General features: G+C 42.6%; 1 protein-coding gene across 3 annotated transcripts in view; it reads left to right on the forward strand.

Moving 5' to 3' along the window:
- Positions 1-19286, forward strand: part of AFG2A (AFG2 AAA ATPase homolog A) — a 621949-nt gene that overhangs the window by 65366 nt on the left and 537297 nt on the right. For all 3 annotated transcript variants that reach the window (XM_073603630.1, XM_073603610.1, XM_073603621.1), the window contains exon 9: positions 1041-1296. In XM_073603630.1, the coding sequence (XP_073459731.1) occupies positions 1041-1296 (256 nt within the window). The remainder of the gene's footprint in view (positions 1-1040; positions 1297-19286) is intronic.

A 19286-nucleotide genomic window follows, 5' to 3' on the forward strand; every position in this document is an offset into this window, starting at 1 on the left:
GGTAAGGCCTGCAGCAGCGCCCTCAATTCGGCATCAGCTCTTAGGGTGAATGGTGTGTGGTGCGGGTGCAGCGGATCCTGAGAGTCCGATCGGAACACCACTGGGGTATCGAAACCCACCTCTGAGATAAGTGAGGCCGTTGGGGATGTGGAGGAGTCTTGAGGCGATCGGCCATTGTAGTGGCCGAGCAACGTGGGATCCGCCATCTTGGCAGCCGGGGAGGCCCCCTGAGTATTCGAAAAATATTGGTGGATTTTTTCCAGACGTTTGCGGTTTGAGAGATGTCTTCTTCTTGTTCTTTCCTCTCTGCTTTCCAGCAGAGTACATGCCGGGGAGTACCAGAGAATATTAGCTGGATTTAAGGTGATTTAGGCCGGGATGGACCGGGAACTCCACAGACACACTTCCTTACTCGACCATGTCCAGACCACGCCCTCCTTGCTTCATATCTTATCTCACAACTCCCCATTTATCCAAAAATTAAAAAGGGGTTCTGGCTGGAATTAGGCTTTACCTTTGATGGCAAACTTCTGGTGTTACATGTGCAAGTAAATATGCCACGTATCTCCTAGTACTAGCCACTAGAAGGCAAGTGGTTTAGTATTTTTTGTGCCTTGCAGTTCTAATCTAATCCCCAAAAGAACTTCAGAAACTTGTCTGAAATGCCAGCGGTTGGGGGTTAGGTCTCCCCTGGGGGAAGTACATTATCAGGAAACTAAAACTGAAGTAGTAATTGTAAGTGTAACAGTTTTGGTAACATGAAATTCAGTATATCAAATTAATTTTCACATGCAGGGAAAGAAAAACAAATTTATCATACTAGAAAACGTACATTTATAACTCCTAAAAATCAAGCCTCACCTAACCCTGGGCTTAAAAATGCTAAATGCAGTTTCAATAAAAACTAAACTAAAATGTACCTGACTATGTGGACTGCATTTGCAGCTTTAAATAGAAAAAAATATTTATAAACGGGCAGTTTTTTTTCTAGAGGTGTATTCCAGTAAGAAACTGATTATTTTACTTTGCTTATGTTGTAGGAAGAAAATCAAGGACAGCTTTTGGTCCTTGGTGCAACTAATCGTCCTCATTCATTGGATCCTGCATTACGGAGACCAGGGCGGTTTGACAAAGAGATAGAAATCGGAATTCCTAATTCTCCGGGACGTCTAGACATCCTCAGACGCACACTTATTAACGTTCCGCATCAGCTTTCATTGGAGGAATTGGTACAGTTGGCAGACAGTGCCCATGGCTACGTGGGGGCAGATTTAGTAGCTCTGTGCAAGGAGGCAGGTGAGTAGCTGTTGCATTATTCATCTACAACAGAGCTAGCTGTGTGGCTTGTGAGACATATGTGACTGTCGTATTCCTGTAATGATCATGGTAGCTTTTACACAGGGGGCTCAATATCGTTATACTCCAAAGACCCGCCGTACTCTTTTTTCTTTTTTCCTTGAGAATGGTTATTTGGAATATAAATGTTTTTCCATTAATGTGGTTTCTTGAAATGTATGAGGGATGTCACGATGTGGAATGATAATTTTAACCTATTGAAACAATACCAGCCTGCTATAATTTTGTTTGCAGGAGATGCATGTTTTTTTCCTAGTGTTCTTAGGTGATGGACCTCTACTCCACTGGTAGAAGTATTATTTTTTTCTATGAAGGTTTTTCTCGCCTTGTCCCTGATGATTATTTTACCAAAGTAACTCTCCTGTCGGGATTCCTGTCGTAGTATAGCCAGTGCAGCTTCTTCTGCGGCTTCTGAGTTCTCGGCAGAGCCTTGGAGGCCGTTCCAAGGCACCGCTTAATTAAAGAAGTGGGAGTGGTCTATAATACTAACATGCATTTACGCACTGTACGCACTCCTCTGGCACAATGTACAACATGTAAGGTACTTTACAGGTGCAGAGCTGTGCTCTGCAAGCTGCAGAGCTCTGTCCCTAAGACCCCTGTCAGGGTTTGCTCATCATGGAGGACAAAGCCAGGCTGGAGTATATCCTTCTATTAAGTAGTTCTTTAACCATTCATCCCCAGGGTACCTTTTTCTTTTATCTCCTAAACCCCTTGAAGTGTGTGAGAGCAGGCGACCACCTTTCTAGTGGTTGTGGCTCTGTCCTGTGTCCAGAACTACTATGCCTGCACCACTTTCCTCTTGTTGCGCCTAGTGTATTTTAGAGGTCGACCGATATGGGTTTTTCTCTGGCCGATGCCGATGCCGATATTTAGAAATCGCAGTGGCCGATGGCCGATATGTGATGCCGATTTTTTTGGGCCGATATATTAGGCCGATTTTTTTTTTTTTTTTTTTCCCCTTCATCTCATAAAATCTAACATTTAGACCCCTTTCACACTGGGGCTTTTTTCAGGCGCTTTTGGGCTAAAAATAGCGCCTGTAAAGTGCCTGTAAAACGGCTCCCCTGCAGTCTCAGTGTGATATCCCGAGAGCTTTCACACTGAGGCGATGCGCTGGCAGGATGTTAAAATAAAGTCCTGCAAGCAGCATCTTTGGAGCGGTGTATACCACCACTCCTGCCCATTGAAATGAATGCACACCGCTGCCAAAGCGCCTGCAAAGCGTTTCGGCAGCGGCGCTTCAGGCGCGCATTTAACCTCTTCCTCGGCTGCTGCTGGGTGATAAGCTCCCCGCTAGCAGCCGAATAGCGCCGCTAAAATGACGGTAAAGCGCCGCTAAAACTAGCAGCGTTTTACCGTCAACGCATGCCCGCTCCAGTGTGAAAGCAACCTAAAGTGATACAGAAATTTTTTTTACATTTAAACATTTATTAAACAAAACAAACCTCCAATCAGTTCACTTGTATGTAGAATTTAGATTAAAAAAAATATAAAAAAAAAAACTATATCTTAAAAATTAATACACAAAAACAGGTAATCAAAACTTTTGGACAAAAAAAAATGGGCTAACTTTACTGCTTAGTTTTTTTTTAAAATTTATTAGTGTATTTTTTTTTTAAATTGCGTTTGAAAGACCGCTGCGCAAATACCGTGTGACATAAAATATTGCAACAACCGCTATTTTATTCCCTAGGGTCTCTGCTAAAAAAAATATGTATAATGTTTGGGGGTTCTAAGTGATTTTCTAGCAGAAAATACAGGATTTTTACTTGTAAGCAACAAGTGTCAGAAAAGATTTAGTCTTTAAATGGTTAAACTGAAAACTTCTCCACGGAGTTCAGTCTATTGATAAAAAAGAACTTGAAGAGATACAAATGTATCTTCTTATCAGACTTGGCAGGCTGCCCAGAGAAGGAGAGAAGATAACTTTCAGGCAACTTGCATTGACTTATATTACAGAAGTCATTTGCAAGTCACGGCTGAAGTTATAATCGGCCTTTTTTATCAGCACAATCGGCCGATGCCGATTAAGTAAAAAACGCCAAATATCGGCCGATATATTGGCCGGCCGATATATCGGTCGACCTCTAGTGTATTTGCACGACTTGGGTTTTTATTGCACCTGTGCAGCCCTGGCACTCACTACATTTGTGCCTCCTCACTCTCATTTGTTTTAATGCGACTGCCTCTTCCTCTTTATGGGTGCATTTTTTAACCAGCAACAGCTTTTGACTCTGCTCCATTAGAACAGTATAGCGGTTTCTCCACACTGCCTGGGTTCACAACAGTGTACAAGTGCTGGGCACCAAGACTTTCCCCTACGTCGTGAGTACACCTCGGTGACAATATTTCACAAGTATAGTAGCAGATCACAAGCACAAGCGAAAAGGGCAAGAAAAGATGAATGGTGCTGGCATGGCAGGTAGGGACTTGGTATTAAAAGTCCATATACCTGACCTTGGCTTGGTATCAAAAGAGCCCCTAATTTTCCACTTCTTAATAAGTGATTAAACAATACGACTGGCATATTCAAGGCTTTGGATATCTTTTTATATGCTTTTCCATCTTTGTAAAGTTTCATTACCTTGTTACGCAGGTCTTTTGACTTTTCTTTTCTACCTCCTCATGTGGGAAATTAACCTTTAATTGCCATTTTAACCTGTGTGTGCCACCTTCTATGCCTGTACCAAGACCAAACATTCCAGGGTATGTACACTTTTTATCAGGGCTATTTGGGTGATTTCTGATATCATTATGATTTAAAAAGGATTCAAAAACGATGTAATAATAAATGGCTTCATGTAATTGCTATCCTTAAATTGAAGACATTTTTTTGTCATGATCAGTCATATTTTTAAGATTAATGCCAAAATGTCACAATTTCTGCCAGGGTATGCAAACTTTTGAGTATAACTGTAGCTAGGATGGATAAGTTTTCGCTTTATGCGGATGATGCCCTACTATTCTTAGGTGATACTCATCATTCGCTTGTTTCTCTTATGTCCCTGATACAGACCTTTGTATCATTCTCAGGTTTTGCTATTAATTGGGACAAATCCATTCTCTTTTCTCTGGACACAATCCAACTTTGGTCCTCTCACCAAGTGCCCATCAAATTGCAGTTGTCTCCTCTTTTAAATATCTCGGAATTTGGGTATACCCCAATCTTGTCCCGTTCTTTACAAATTTAAAACAAAAGTAAAATTTGGACAAAATTGCCCTTGTCCATAGCGTGCAAAACTTGTAAAAATGATTTGGGGTCCACAACTACTATACATTTTACAGAACTTGTCCATTTGGATACTGTATAAGTGGTTTAGAAAAATAGATGTCATTTTTCCCACTCTGATTACAGTTGCCTAAAATGGAGGGCGGCTTGGTTGTCCCTTATTCTAGAGTTTACTTTTTGGTGGCTCGGTTGCAACGTTTTGGATTGGGATGCTGTGTATTTAGTGAATCCTATTCAAGCCGTTCTTGTTTGACACACTCTTCGAGGTACAGTCTTCTGGCACATTTGGAGTCTGATGCCTTTGCTGGGGCCAACTTGGGTCTAACATTACAGTTAATACAAAGGGTCTGGCAAGAAATGAAATGTATCATGAACTACGATGGCGTTTCAGTATCACAAAAGTGAGTACACTCCTCACATTTTTGTAAATATTTTATTATATCTTTTCATCTGACAACACTAAAAAAATGACACTTTGCTACAATGTAAAGCAGTGAGTGTACAGGTTGTATAACAGTGTAAATTTGTTGTCTTCTCCAAATAACTCAACACACAACACAACAAACGTGAGTACACCCCTAAGTGAAAATGTCCAAATTGGGCCCAAAGTGTCAATATTTTGTGTGGCCACCATTATTGTCCAGCACCACCTTAACCCTCCTGGGCATGGAGTTCACCAAAGCTTCATAGGTTGCCGCTGAAGTTCTCTTCCACTCCTCCATGATGACATCACGGAGCTGATGGATGTTAGAAACCTTGCGCTCCTCCACCTTCCGTTTGAGAACACCCTACAGTTGCTCAATAGGGTTTAGGTCTGGAGACATGCTTGGCCAGTCCTTTTACCTTCAGCTTCTTTAGCAAGGCAGTGGTTGTCTTGGTGTGTTTGGGGTCGTTATCATGTATCATGTTGGAATAATGCCCTGCAGCTCAGTCTCCGAAGGGAGGGGATCATGCTCTGCTTTAGTATGTCACAGTACATGTTGGCATTCATGAAGTTTCCTCAATGAACTGTAGCTCCCCAGTCCTGGCAGCACTCATGCAGCCCCAGACCATGACACTCCCACCACCATGCTTGACTGTAGGCAAGACACACTTGTCTTTGTACTCCTCACCTGGTTGCCGCCACACACGCTTGACACCATCGGTCTCCTCAGACCACAGGACATGGTTCCAGTAATCCATGTCCTTAGTCTTCAGCTAACTGCAGGCTTTCTTGAGCATCATCTTTAGAAGAGGCTTCCTTCTGGGATGACAGCCATGCAGACAAATTTAATGCAGTGTGTGGCGTATGGCCTGAGCACTGAAAGGCTGACCCTCCACCCCTTCAACCTCTGCAGCAATGCTGGCAGCACTCATACGTCTATTTCCCAAAGGCAACCTCTGGATATGATGCTGAGCATGTGCACTCAACCTCTTTGGTCGACCATGGCGATGCCCATTTTGAGTGGAACCTTTCCTGTTAAACCGCTGTATGGTCTTGGCCACTGTGCTGCAGCTCAGTTTCCGGGTCTTGGCGGTCTTCTTTAAGCCTAGGCCATCTTTATGTAGAGCAACAATTCTTTTTTCTTTATCGTACATCACGGGACACAGAGCACCATAGTAATGACTATCTGGGTTTATATGCTACCTTTAGGTGATTGGACACTGGCAACCAATAGTAAGAAGGTTCCTCCCATATAACCCCTCCCATACAGGAAGTACCTTAGTTTTTTGTCAGTGTCTTGAAGGTGATGGTCACGGCTGTGAAAGCTCTTGCTTCAGATAATGTCCTAGTGAGGATGTTATAATTGGATCCATTCGGATGGCATATCATGCTAAAGTGGATGGTACCCGAGCCCTGGTTCAAGAACAGGGTCTTGCCTGTAATGTTTCTTTATGGAGCTGGACCCTTGTGATATGGTATTCCTGGCCTTTTATTTGCCCAAGGAAACCTAAAGGGTGCTTTACAGGTCCAGGGGTGTGGACCCTAAAACAAAAGGGGACCCGGTCTCTGAAAGCCCTCAGTGGCATTACCCGCGGTGATGAAGGAAGATTGGGCCTATCTCAGGCTCTGCTGCGAGGATTGGTGAGTGCTTCCTTTGGAGGCCCCATTTTATTACATTATTTATATAAGTAATGTTATGTCAGATTGCATGCCAGATTGTAGTGCCTTTTGTGTCCACTGTGGGGTTCCAGAGAGCGGTTGCACAAACTAAGTTCCCTGTTGGGGACCGTGCGTAGGGTCGCGGGCGCGTGCATGCAGGTAGAGCGCACGTACAAACGGCGTGTGCGTGCGCAACCCGCTCCCTCCTGCGCGCGCCCTAGCGCGCGGGATGGCGGCATCGCGGCCGCGTGTTTTCCGCGGGTGGGCGCATACGTCACGTGACGACGCACGCATACATAGGGAAGTCAGGCGCCTGTGTGTGGCAGTGCTGTTCGTTTTGGCTCAGAGGAGCCGGGAGTCGGTCGCAGTGGGACACAGAGCGGGGCACGTGAGTTGGGCATTTGCAAACTCTGTAAGGAGGCTATAGTAGGCTTTGTATACAGCCATATAGCACAGTAAGTTTCCTCAAAATCTTGTAAGCATGTCTTCCAGAAAACGAGGTGCAGGGAACAGGATTAATCCAGGGGTTAAAGTGACTCCTTCAAAAACAAGAGATCAACCTCAGGCTACTGCAGCACCTGTCTCCCCTGAAAGACCTGTGGCATTTGGCCTGGCTGAGCCATTGCATTTGTCAGGCGTTGTGGCCACCACCAATATCCCTGCTTCGGCTTATGTTACTAAGGATGACTTAACGTCAGCTCTCGCTGGTCTTGAAGGCAAAATAGCAGGTATAATTGCCTCAGTAACGCGGGGAGGGAAGAAACGAAATAGATCTCCCTCTCCTGAGCCTGGTCCCGGTGCTGAGTCACTTGAGCACCAGGACTCCCTTAGCCAATTGGGTCCTTGTGCTTTGGATCCTGAATGGGCAGAGGATTTTGAGGAGGTGGCCATAGGGAATAAAGATGCCGAAGCAGAGGAGTCCTCTGCAGGGGACTCAGGTTCGGAGGAACCTTTGACGGCTTTGCAATCCCAAAAGCTGTTTATCCAGTCTTTAACCAAAATGATAAGAGCAGGTTTCAAGTTGCCCCCTGTACAAGGGCCAGAAATTTCCTGTTCTACATTGGGATCCTTGCGACCTCTGCATGGTTCTCAGGCGTTTCCTGTGCATCCATTATTGGAGCAATTGATTTATGCTGATTGGGAACATCCGGACAGAATATACTTACCTCCTAAAAAGGTTTTCTTTTTTGTACCCGATGGAGGAAAAGTTAAAAAAAAAGTGGGATACACCTTTAGTGGATGCTGCTATTTCTTCAGTAAATAAAAGCTTAACCTGTCCAGTGGATAATGCCCAAGGGTTTAAAGACCCAGCAGATAAAAAGCTGGAATCTTTGCTAAAGGCCTCCTTTGCGGTGGCCGGATCAGCAGTACAACCAGCTGTTGCGGCTATTGGATCTGTCAATCCCTGAAGGACCGTTTTAAAAGACTGGTCAGGAACCTACCTGTTCAGGAGTAATATTCTGATGAATTAACAGAACTTCCTTGCGCTTTATGTTTTGCAGTAGACACATTAAAAGACTCAATCTAGCAGATGTCTCGCTTTGCGCTACTCTCAGTGCATATGCGCAGAGTGGTTAAAGAACTGGTCAGCCGAGATGCCATGCAAGAGGCTACTTGCGGCTTTTCCCTTTCATGGGGAATGTTTGTTTGGAGAAGATCTGGATAAGTATATCCAAAAGATCTCAGGAGGAAAGAGCTCCTTGCTTCCTGTGAAAAGAAGGAATAAGCAGCCTTCCTTTAAGATTCCGAACACTCCTGGGCCAGGCGCATCTTCTCCCAAGAAGTATCGACGGCCTCAACCACCTGCCTTTAAAAGACCTCAGGGTCAGAAAAGAACTTGGACTCCGAAGCCAAATAAGGCCAAGTCCTCCTTGTGAAGGGGTGCCCCCACTCATACAAGTGGGGGGCAGACTGCAGTGGTTCGCAGATGCTTGGGCAGGGTGGGTGCAGGACAAGTGGGTTATCTCCACTATAACGCAGGGCTACAAAATAGAGTTCCGCGATTTTCCCCCAAATCGATTTCTGAGATCAAGAGTTCCTTCGGATCTAGAAAAGAAGGAAAACCTATTCCTAGCCTTAGAACAGCTAAAAAGGTAAGGGGTGATTATCAAGGTTCCGCACAAAGAAAAGTTCAAGGGGTTTTATTCAAACCTATTCACAGTGCCGAAGCCAAATGGGGAAGTAAGGCCCATTCTGGACCTCAAATCCCTCAATTCCTTTCTAAAAGTCCGAACCTTCCGGATGGAATCAGTTCGTTCAGTAATAGCATCTCTAAGAAAAGGGGACTATTTAGCATCCATAGACATCAAGGATGCATACCTGCATGTACTGATTTTCGGACAACATCAAAGGTTTCTACGCTTCTCAGTGGAAGAGTGTCATTTCCAGTTTGTAGCACTACCGTTCGGTCTGGCTACGGCCCCTCGAGTCTTCACAAAGGTGTTGGCTCTGGTATTGGCCTCTCTAAGGTCTCAGAAGATGTCGGTGATAGGATATCTGGTTGACCTTCTGTTGAAGGACCAGTCCTATTCCACCCTGATAGAGAACGTTTCAACTACAGTTCATGTTCTGAGATGCCTAGGTTGGATTCTGAATATGCACAAATCAGCTCTTCATCCAGTTCAAATCTTGACATATCTAGGCTTGATTCTGGACACGACCCAGGAAAGGGTGTTTTTACCCCCCTTGAAGGTCAGCTCAATAGTGGAGCTGGTCAGGAAAGTAAAAAGGGTAGAAAGACCCTCAATTCGATTATGCATGAGACTGCTGGGGAAGATGGTGTCATCTCTCAGCACAGTTCCTTATGCGCAGTTTCATTCCAGGTTGTTCCAGAGAACGATCCTGGAGGCTTGGGACAAGTCTGTCCTAGCCTTGGATCATCCAATATCTCTATCCCCAAAGGTAAAACAGGACCTCTCTTGGTGGTCAAAGACCAGCAACTTGAAAAATGGGAAGTCCTTTCCACCAGTAACTTGGAAGGTGGTAACTTCAGACGCCAGTCGTCTCGGCTGGGGAGCAGTATTGGAAGAGGCCTCCGTACATGGAAAATGGTCCCAGGTAGGAATCAACGGAGCTGGGCAGCCCAAAAAGAAATAAATCATATACTGACTTGGGCAGAGAAACGCGTGCCATATCTGTCGGCAGTCTATATTCCGGGGGTGGACAATTGGCAGGCAGACTACTTAAGTCGTCAGCAGTTGTTGCCAGGGGAATAGTCCCTCCTCCCCGAAGTTTTCCTTCAAATATGCCAGCTTTGGGGGATGCCAGAGGTGGATCTCCTGGCATCCAGGTTCAATGCCAAGGTGGACAGCTTTGTGTCCAGAACCAGGGATCCACTTGCAGTGGGGATGGATGCATTGGTGGTTCCCTGGGATCTGTATTCTCTAATTTACGTCTTTCCTCCGATCCAGATGCTGCCGCACCTGTTACGCAGGATACAGATGGAGCAGAAAACAGTAATTATGGTGGCCCCATGGTGGCCAAGGAGGTCTTGGTATTCACAGATCGTGAGGATGGCAGTAGGGGACCCATTGTGTCTTCCATTCCGCCCAGACCTACTGTCCCAAGGTCCAATATACCATCCTTCTTTACGGTCGCTGAATTTGATGGCATGGCTATTGAGACCAGAGTACTAAAAGACCATGGTATCAGTGGTTCTGTTCTGGCTACTTTGATAAATGCTAGAAAGCCAGTGTCTAGAAAAATTTGCCATAGAGTCTGGAAGTCATACATCTCATGGTGTGAGAAGAGAAGATGGCACCCTCGCAAGTATACAATTGGGAGGGTTCTTGCCTTTCTGCAAGCAGGAATTGACTTAAACTTGTCCTTAGGAACCATTAAAGGACAGATTTCGGCCTTATCGTTTTTTTTCCAGAGGCCAATTGCATCTCATTCGTTGGTACGAACCTTTATCAAGGGAGTTCTACATTTAAGGCCACCAATTAGACCACCCTTGTGCCCACGGGACTTGAACTTAGTGCTTTCAGCTCTACAGAGTCAACCCTTTGAGCCTATTAAGCATATTCCTTTGATCCTATTGACTAGGAAATTGTTTTTTTTGGTGGCTATAACCTCAGCAAGAAGGGTCTTGGAGTTGGCCGCCCTTTCTTGTGAGAAACCCTTTCTGTTTGTTCATCAGGACAAGGTGGTAATGCGGCCCCGTCTGGAATTTTTACCCAGAGTGGTTTCCAGTTTTCACTTAAATCAGGATATCATTTTACCTTCCTTCTTTCCTAACCCTAAATCTAAGGAGGAAAGATTGCGCCATTCACTGGATGTGGTGAGAGCTATTAAGGTTTACTTGGATATGTCAGCCCCTTTTCGGAAGTCTGACTCCTTTTTTGTTCTGCCTGAGGGTCCTAAGAAAGGACAGGCAGCAGCTAGTTCTACAATTTCTAGGTGGATTCGTCAGGTCATTATCCAGGCCTATGAGTTGAAACACAAGGTTCCACCTCGATATCTCAAGGCTCACTCTACCAGAGGAATTAGTACGTCATGGGCAGTGCGCCAACAAGTGTTGATGGCTCAGGTTTGCAAAGCGGCCGCTTGGTCTTCGATTCATACATTCACCAGGTTTTACCGACTGAATGTTAGATCTCAAAAGGAGACCGTTTTGGCCAGAGCGTGCTGCAAACAGCTTTATAATTTGGAGCCTAAAATAAAAGGGATTTAGGTATGTTCTAACCCCTCAAAGGCATTGCTTTAGGACATCCCAGATAGTCATTACTATGGTGCTCTGTGTCCCGTGATGTATGATAAAGAAAAATGGATTTTTAAAACAGATTACCTGTAAAATCCTTTTTTTGGAGTACATCACGGGACACAGAGGTCCCTCCCCTCTTTTTCTGGGATCTTCATTGCTTGCTAAAAAACTAAGGTACTTCCTGTATGGGAGGGGTTATATGGGAGGAACCTTCTTACTATTGGTTGCCAGTGTCCAGTCACCTAAAGGTAGCATATAAACCCAGATAGTCATTACTATGGTGCTCTGTGTCCCGTGATGTACTCCAAGAAAAGGATTTTACAGCTAAGCTGTTTTAAAAATCCATTTTTTCAGATCCTCAGTGAGTTCTTAGCCATGAAGTACCATGTTGAACTTCCAGTGACTAGTATGAGAGTGATAACATCAAATTTAACAAATCTGCTCCCCATTCACACCTGAGACCTTGTAACACTAACAAGTCACATGACACTGGGGAGGGAAAATGGCTAATTGGGCCCAATTCGGACATTTTAACTTGGGGATGTACTCACTTTTGTTGCCAGCCATTTAGACATTAATGGCTGTGTAATTGTAAAGGGTATATCCGTGCTAGGAACTAAAATTTAATAAGCAGCTGTGCACTATAACCCAGACACCAGGCACAGATAATATATGTAAAAAGAGTGCAGCGTTAAAAAATAAAAGTGCATTTGTGCAAATACAAATATACTAATATGCAGATAATCAGTTGTATATAAATAATAATAACTGTAAATAAAGTTTGAAGACACATATGTAAAATTATATCACATGTGAATAAAGTTCATATAAAGCTGGATTCCATCGAAGAAATTCCCATTGGAGAAAAGAGTTTTTGGAAATGACGATCATACACCATAATCAAAAATGGAGGCTTACCGCTTGCCAACCAGGTGATACTTCTGATAAAGTAGTGTATGTTTTTAAACACGTCACCTTTTACTTACGATTTTTGACTTACCAGTAAAATCTGTTTCTTTGTGTACAATATGGGACACAAGCCCCTCTTGTGGTTAACCGCTCCTGGACCAGCTGCCGCAGTCATACTGCGCCAGGTTGGATCCCCTGCGCGAGCCGTCGTAGCTGTACGTTGGCTCTTTAAGGCGCCTCCGGCGGCACGCTCCTGAAGTGTGTCTCCGGAGCCGATGCGAGTGCCCGGCGGGCGCGATGACCACCGGGCACCCGCGATTGCTCGTAACAGAGCGAGAACCGTGATCTGTGTGTGTAAACACACAAATCCCAGTTCTCTCAGGGGAGAAGAGACAGATCGTGTGTTCATACTAAGGATGAACACCAATCTCTCTCCTCCCCCAGTCAGTCCCATCCCCCCAGTTAGAACACACCTAGGGAACACAGTTAACCCCCTTGATCGCCCCCTAGTGCTAACCCCCTCCCTGTCAGTGACATTTATACAGTAATCAGTGCATTTTTATAGCACTGATCGCTGTATAAATGCCACTGGTCCCAAAAATGTGTAAAAAGTGTCCGATTTGTCTGCCACAAAATCGCAGTCCTGATAAAAATTGCTGATCGCGCTATTACTAGTAAAAAAATAATAATAATAAAAATGCCCATAAATCTATCCCCTATTTTGTAGACGCTATAACTTTTGCGCAAACCAATCAATATAAGCTTATTGCGTTTTTTTTTTACCAAAAATATGTAGAAGAATACATATCAAATAAACAGTATTCAGCGCACATAAATAAAACACAAATAAAAGCAAACACCTGAATTGCAAGCTGACACTTAAGGTAAATTCAAAATAATCCCTCACATGAACAGAAAAAATAAAATAGTGCAGCGCAATAGCATATAAACAAATAGTCCATAATGATAATAATGATACTGGCATTCAAATACAATCAGACAAAAATAACAATTCAAGCACTGGAAAAAATCAGAAGACAGCTTCCCCAAGTGAATCTGGCAGACAGAACAATGTAGCGATGATTGAGGTCCCTCCACCACAGGTAATCCAAGCCTCTCACCTTATATATTCGACCTGAGACAGGTCACAGAGCCTTATACCCACTCCTGTGGTGATGATAGCGTATTGATAAAGCCGTTGATCTCTCAAAGTAGGCAGAGGAAGAGGACAATCTAGTGTAATCTTCTAGGTTGGAAACAACCTTACATGATTGTAAAACCAGCACTCGGTTATGAGTGCAATCATTGTGAGTAGATCTTTTTATTTTTTACTTGGCAAATAAAATAGTTTATACAGAGAGCACTAGATTGTCCTCTACCTCTTTTTCTATGACTGCCTACTGTGAGAGATCAATGTCTTTATCGGCTATTAGTTTAAATTTTATTGCGCTGCACTATTTTATTTTTTTTGAAGAATACATATCGGCATAAACTTTTAAAAATTTGGGATATTTATTATAGCAAAAAGTCAAAGATATTGTGTTTTTTTTTTTCTCAAAATTGTCGCTCTTTTGTTTATAGCGAAAAAATTAAAATCGCAGAGGTAATCAAATACCACCAAAAGAAAGCTTTATTTGTGGGAAAAAAGGGATGTAAATTTTGTTTGGGTACAGCGTTGCGCGCAATTGTCAGTTAAAGCGACGCAGTCCCGTATCACAAAAAAATGGCCTGGTCAGGAAGGGGGTAAATTCTTCCGGGGCTGAAGTGGTTAAGGGTAATATGGTGTATTTCCCTGAAATCTTCTGTTTTTGCCAGTGTCTAGTCACCTAAAGGTAGCTGCATATAACCCAATGGTAATGACTATAGATCCTGTGTTCCATACTTTTCTCCAAGAAATTTTACTGGTAAGCAAAAAATCCTATTATTCCTGCCCAGTATTCTAGTGAAGCAATGAAACTTTTTCCAAATTTATTTTAGGTAAGCAATATGAGTTTCTCATTATAATAGTAGGTTTCAACAATGTTATAATAACAGAAATTGATGGACGGCCCCCTTTTGGGGTGCAATCTCATAGCTATCTTTCTTCTTTTGGCAAGTTACTGCAGGAGCCTGGGTCAATAGACATATAAAGGGTTTATTTACTAAAGCTGGAGAGTGTACTCAGGCTCACTTCTGCATAGAAACCAATCAGCTTCCAGGTTTTATTGCCAAAGTTTAGTTGAACAAGCTGAGGTTAGAAGCTGATTGGCTACCATGCACAGCTGCACCAGACTTTGAGTGCACCAACTTAAAGAGGAACTGCAGTCTGCTCACATAATTTATAATAAAAACATCTTTGCCATTCTTAAGCTTCCCTCCAACCACTTTGCATATTATTTTATATATACTGTGATTCTGTACTTGCCAAATATGCTGCAGAAATCACCCTCCACTGAGTCTGGCTGCAGCCATTTTAACTGTGGGCAGCTGAAGCTGCTGCCTGCTCATTGGCCCTCCTATGACTCACCCCCCCCCCCTTCCTAGAAAACTCACGAGAGTGAGAGAGAGAGCTGTGCATGATGTCATAAGCCTAGGCTTTTTACCAGACAAGAAACAGGAAGTGGGTTGTATAAGGTATTTACTAGCAGAAAAAATGGACAGAAGATTTAAAAGATGAAAAGTTTAAAAAAATGACTGAAGTTCCACTCTAAGTAAATCTACCTCATGGTGTATTATAGATCCTAGAGAGAAAAAAAACTTGTTTTTCTACAACACAAGCAACTTTGTCTAGGATAAATTTAGCAATTGACTCCTCTAATATTATACCATTGTTTTATAAAATTAAATATATGACTAGGGGAATTTAGGATAATTCTCCATTGGTAAAACACTTTAAAAGTAATACTAGAGATACTTCTCTTTTTTGGAGATAAAATCCCTATTGGTTAAGATTGTTCCCAGTGTCCCCTTCTATTCATTCTGACCTTATTGATTTTTAAGGTGGAGTAATTGTACGGATTCTCTGGAATCGTATCTCTGAGGACTACTTGTGAAACAAATCTTGGCTGCTTCCAATTTGACATCTGTGTGGGTGTGATTGCACAGTCCTGAACACAGACGGCGTAAGTTCATGGACATTTACCCACACCCATACAGATGTCTTATTGGGAGCAGCGCTGTGTTAGTGCAGATACTGTGTCCCATTGATATCAATGGAACTGACTGCATGGGGATGCACAGAACACCTGTGCATTCCTGTGTGGGTAAACATGGCATTGCATAGTACACATGCTGTGAATGAGGCTTTAAAGTAAATACAAAAGAATAGGATAGGAATCTACTTTTTACATTGCGCAAGTGAATAGGGTGGAATGGAATGTTATCAATAATTTATTGCACTTACATCAAAGAAGACAAGGATCAGCATGTATTGTATAGGAATCGCCAGTTAGTGCTCCACCTGCATTCCAGCTGACCGGAAAGGATGTATCCCAAACACTACCCAACGCCGTTTCATCAGCAAAAGGACGTACACATATGTTGGTACTTTGACGCTAAATACCGGGTTTATGGCAGTAGCTAGCTGCCTTAACCCCGGTATGTTCGGGAACGTGTGCGTTTCTCTTTAAAACAAAAGTGGTCTCCATGGCGGATTCACCGCAAGATCACTTTTATCGATGGCGGGAGAGGTGCCCACCCCCTTCCCGCCGCTCTCCGGTTGTCTCCCCCCGCTTACCAGACCCGCCGGTAGGGGCGGAGATGATCGCGTCCTTTCCCAGTGGATGCCTGGCTGCCGAGTGAGGGGAAGATGGCCCCCGCTCGGCTCCATAGCATGGGAGGGAGGAAGCAACGTCAAACGTCACTTCCGCCCATAGCTCTTAAAGGAGAAATGTGTTTTTTTTTTTTTTTTCAAGTGACATTTTTTTTTTTATTGCATTTTAGTGTAAATGTGAGATCTGAGGTCTTTTTGACTCCAGATCTCATATTTAAGAGGACCTGTCATGCTTTTTTTCTATTACAAGGGATGTTTACATGTGAAAACATACCGCATGTGAAAACGGTGTTCAAACCACACATGTGAGGTATCGCTGTGATCGTTAGAGCGAGAGCAATTTTGAAGCGTGACATGTTGGGTATCAATTTACTCGGCGTAACATTATCTTTCACAATCTAAAAAAAAATTGCGCTAACTTCACTGTTGTCTTATTTTTTTAATTCAAAAAATGTATTTGTTCCAAAAAAAGTGCGCTTGTAAACCGCTGCGCAAATACAGTGTGACAGAAAGTATTGCAATGACCGCCATTTTATTGTCAAGGGTGTTAGAAAAAAAAATATATATGGTTTGGGGGTTCTAAGTAATTTTCTAGCAAAAAAAAAAAAAAAATGATTTTAACTAAAACAGGTGTCAAAAAGAGGCTCGGTCCTTAAGTGGTTAAGTTAAATTAGACAGTAGATTGTTAGATCAACTTCTGTCAAATTAACAAGATTAACAAGTTGGAAAACTTTTGTTGATCAGCAGGGTGATACTTACATCCACCAGTGGCTGAATGAAAAAAAAATCATCTATGGCCAGCTTTACTTTAATGATGATTTAAACTTGATTGGTATTTTCCTTTAATATTCAGTGATTTCTAGTAAGGCTTTTGTATGACACAGTGCCTTGAAAAAGTATTCATACCCCTTGAAATTTTCCACATTTTGTCATGGTACAACCAAAAAGGTAAATGTATTTTATTGGCATTTTATGTGATAGACCAGCACAAAGGCACATCACTGTGAAGTGGAAGGAAAATGATAAATGGTTTTACATTTTTTTTACAAATAAATATCTGAAAAGTGTGGTGTGCATTTTTATTCAGCCCCCTTAACTCTGATACCCCTAAATAAAATCTAGTGGAACCAATTGCCTTCAAAAGTCACCTAAGGCCCCTTTCACACTGCTGCGACTTGAAAATCACGTGATTTTGCCACGATTTTGCCAAAATTTCAGGGAATGCCTATGTAAACTTGAGGTCTATGGACCTCAACTCGCATTAAAGTCGGACCAAAGTAGTACAGGGACTACTTTGAAGTCGGTGCGACTTGAAGTTGCACATATATGAATGGTACTCATTAGAAATCATGGGGTACGACTTGTCATGCAACTTTGCAGGACAAGTCGCACAAGTGTGAAAGTGGCCTAATAAGTAAACAGAGTCCACCTGTGTGTAAATTAATCTCAGTATAAATACAGCTATTCTGTGAAGCCCTCAGAGGATTGTTAGAGAACCTTAGAGAACAAACAGCATCGTGAAGGCTGAGGAACACACCAGACAGGTCAGGGATAAAGTTGTTGAGAAGATTAAAGCAGGGTTAGGTTATAAAAAAATATCCTAAGCGTTGAACATCTCACAGAACACTGTTCAATCCATCATCTGAAAATAGAAAGAGTATGGCACAAATTCAAACCTGGCAAGACTTGGCCATCCACCTAAACTGACAGGCAGGGCAAGAAGGGCATTATTCAGAGAAGCAGCCAAAAGGTCCATGGTAACTCTGGAGGAGATGCAGAGATCCATAGCTCAGGAGGGAGAATCTGTCCACAGAACAACTATTATTCGTGCACTCCACAAATCTGGCCTTTATGGAAGAGTGGCAAGAAGAAAGCCATTGTTGAAAGAAAGCCATAAGATGTCCCTTTTGCAGTTTACAAGAAACAATGTGGGGAACATAGCAAACATATGGAAGAAGGTGCTCTGGTCAGATGAGACCAAGATTGAACAATTTGGCCTAAAAGCAAAACGCTATGTGTGGCGGAAAACTAACACTGCACATCACTCTGAACACACCATCCCCACTGTGAAACATGGTGGTGGCAGCATCATGTTGTAGGGATGTGTTACTTCAGCAGGGACAGGGAATCTGGTCAGAGTTGATGAGAAGATAGATGAAGCCAAATACATGGCAATCTTAGAAGAAAACCTGTTAGAGTCTGCAAAAACCTTGAGACTGGGGTGGATGTTCATCTTCAAGCAGAACAATGACTCTAAACATACAGCCAGAGCTACAATGGAATGGTTTAGATCAAAACATATTTATGTGTTAGAATGGCCCAGTCAAAGTCCAGACCTAAATCCAATTGAGAATCTGTGGCAAGACATGAAAATTGCTGTTCACAGAAGCTCTCCATCCAGTCTGACAGAGCTTGAGCTATTTTGCAAAGAAGAATGGGCAAAAATTTCACTCTCTAGATGTTCAAAGCTGGTAGAGACATACCCAAAAAGACTTACAACTGTAATTGCAGTGAAAGGTGGTTCTACAAAGTATTGACTCGGGGGGCTGAATACAAATACATGCCACACTTTTCACATATTTATTTGTAAACAATTTTGAAAACCATTTATCATTATCCTGCCACTTCATAATTATGTGCCACTTTGTGTTGGTCTATCACATAAAATACATTTAGGTTTTTGGCTGTAACATGACAAAATGTGGAAAATTTCAAGGGGTATGAATACTTTTTTCAAGGCACTGTGCTACATACAGTACATACCGAGGGATATGTTTTACCTCCTTTATCTTTACTCTGTTTAATCTCCCTAAAGGCATGTTACCCTCCTTAAAGTGTTATTAAACCCTTCATCATACAAAAATACAGTTAACAGTATTGTTATCATTACAGCATTTGCCTATTGCTTTAGACTGTAAAACATTGCTGTAAGCTTAGAAGGCTGAGCTAATATTAGTGCTTGCATTTCTGGGTTCAATTCCACTTACCACCTCTGACATTAGGTCATGTTTCTAATGCTAAATAAGGTGTAATAAGTAATTGGATAAACTCAAGTAGTATAATAATTAATGATCAGTTTATATAATAATGTTCAGTGTCTGTTTTCTGGCTAGAACACGACTTACAGTAGCTACTATAAACAGCTACTGAAAGAAATATTTCTCCTAAACTGTTATGTACGTGACTTTTAGCTTGTACAATTCAATGAGATTAGTAACCCAAATCTGTTGACACTCAAAAGCCATCAACTGAA

Source organism: Aquarana catesbeiana, linkage group LG01 (genome assembly GCF_042186555.1).
Source record: "Aquarana catesbeiana isolate 2022-GZ linkage group LG01, ASM4218655v1, whole genome shotgun sequence".
NCBI lineage: Eukaryota > Metazoa > Chordata > Amphibia > Anura > Ranidae > Aquarana > Aquarana catesbeiana.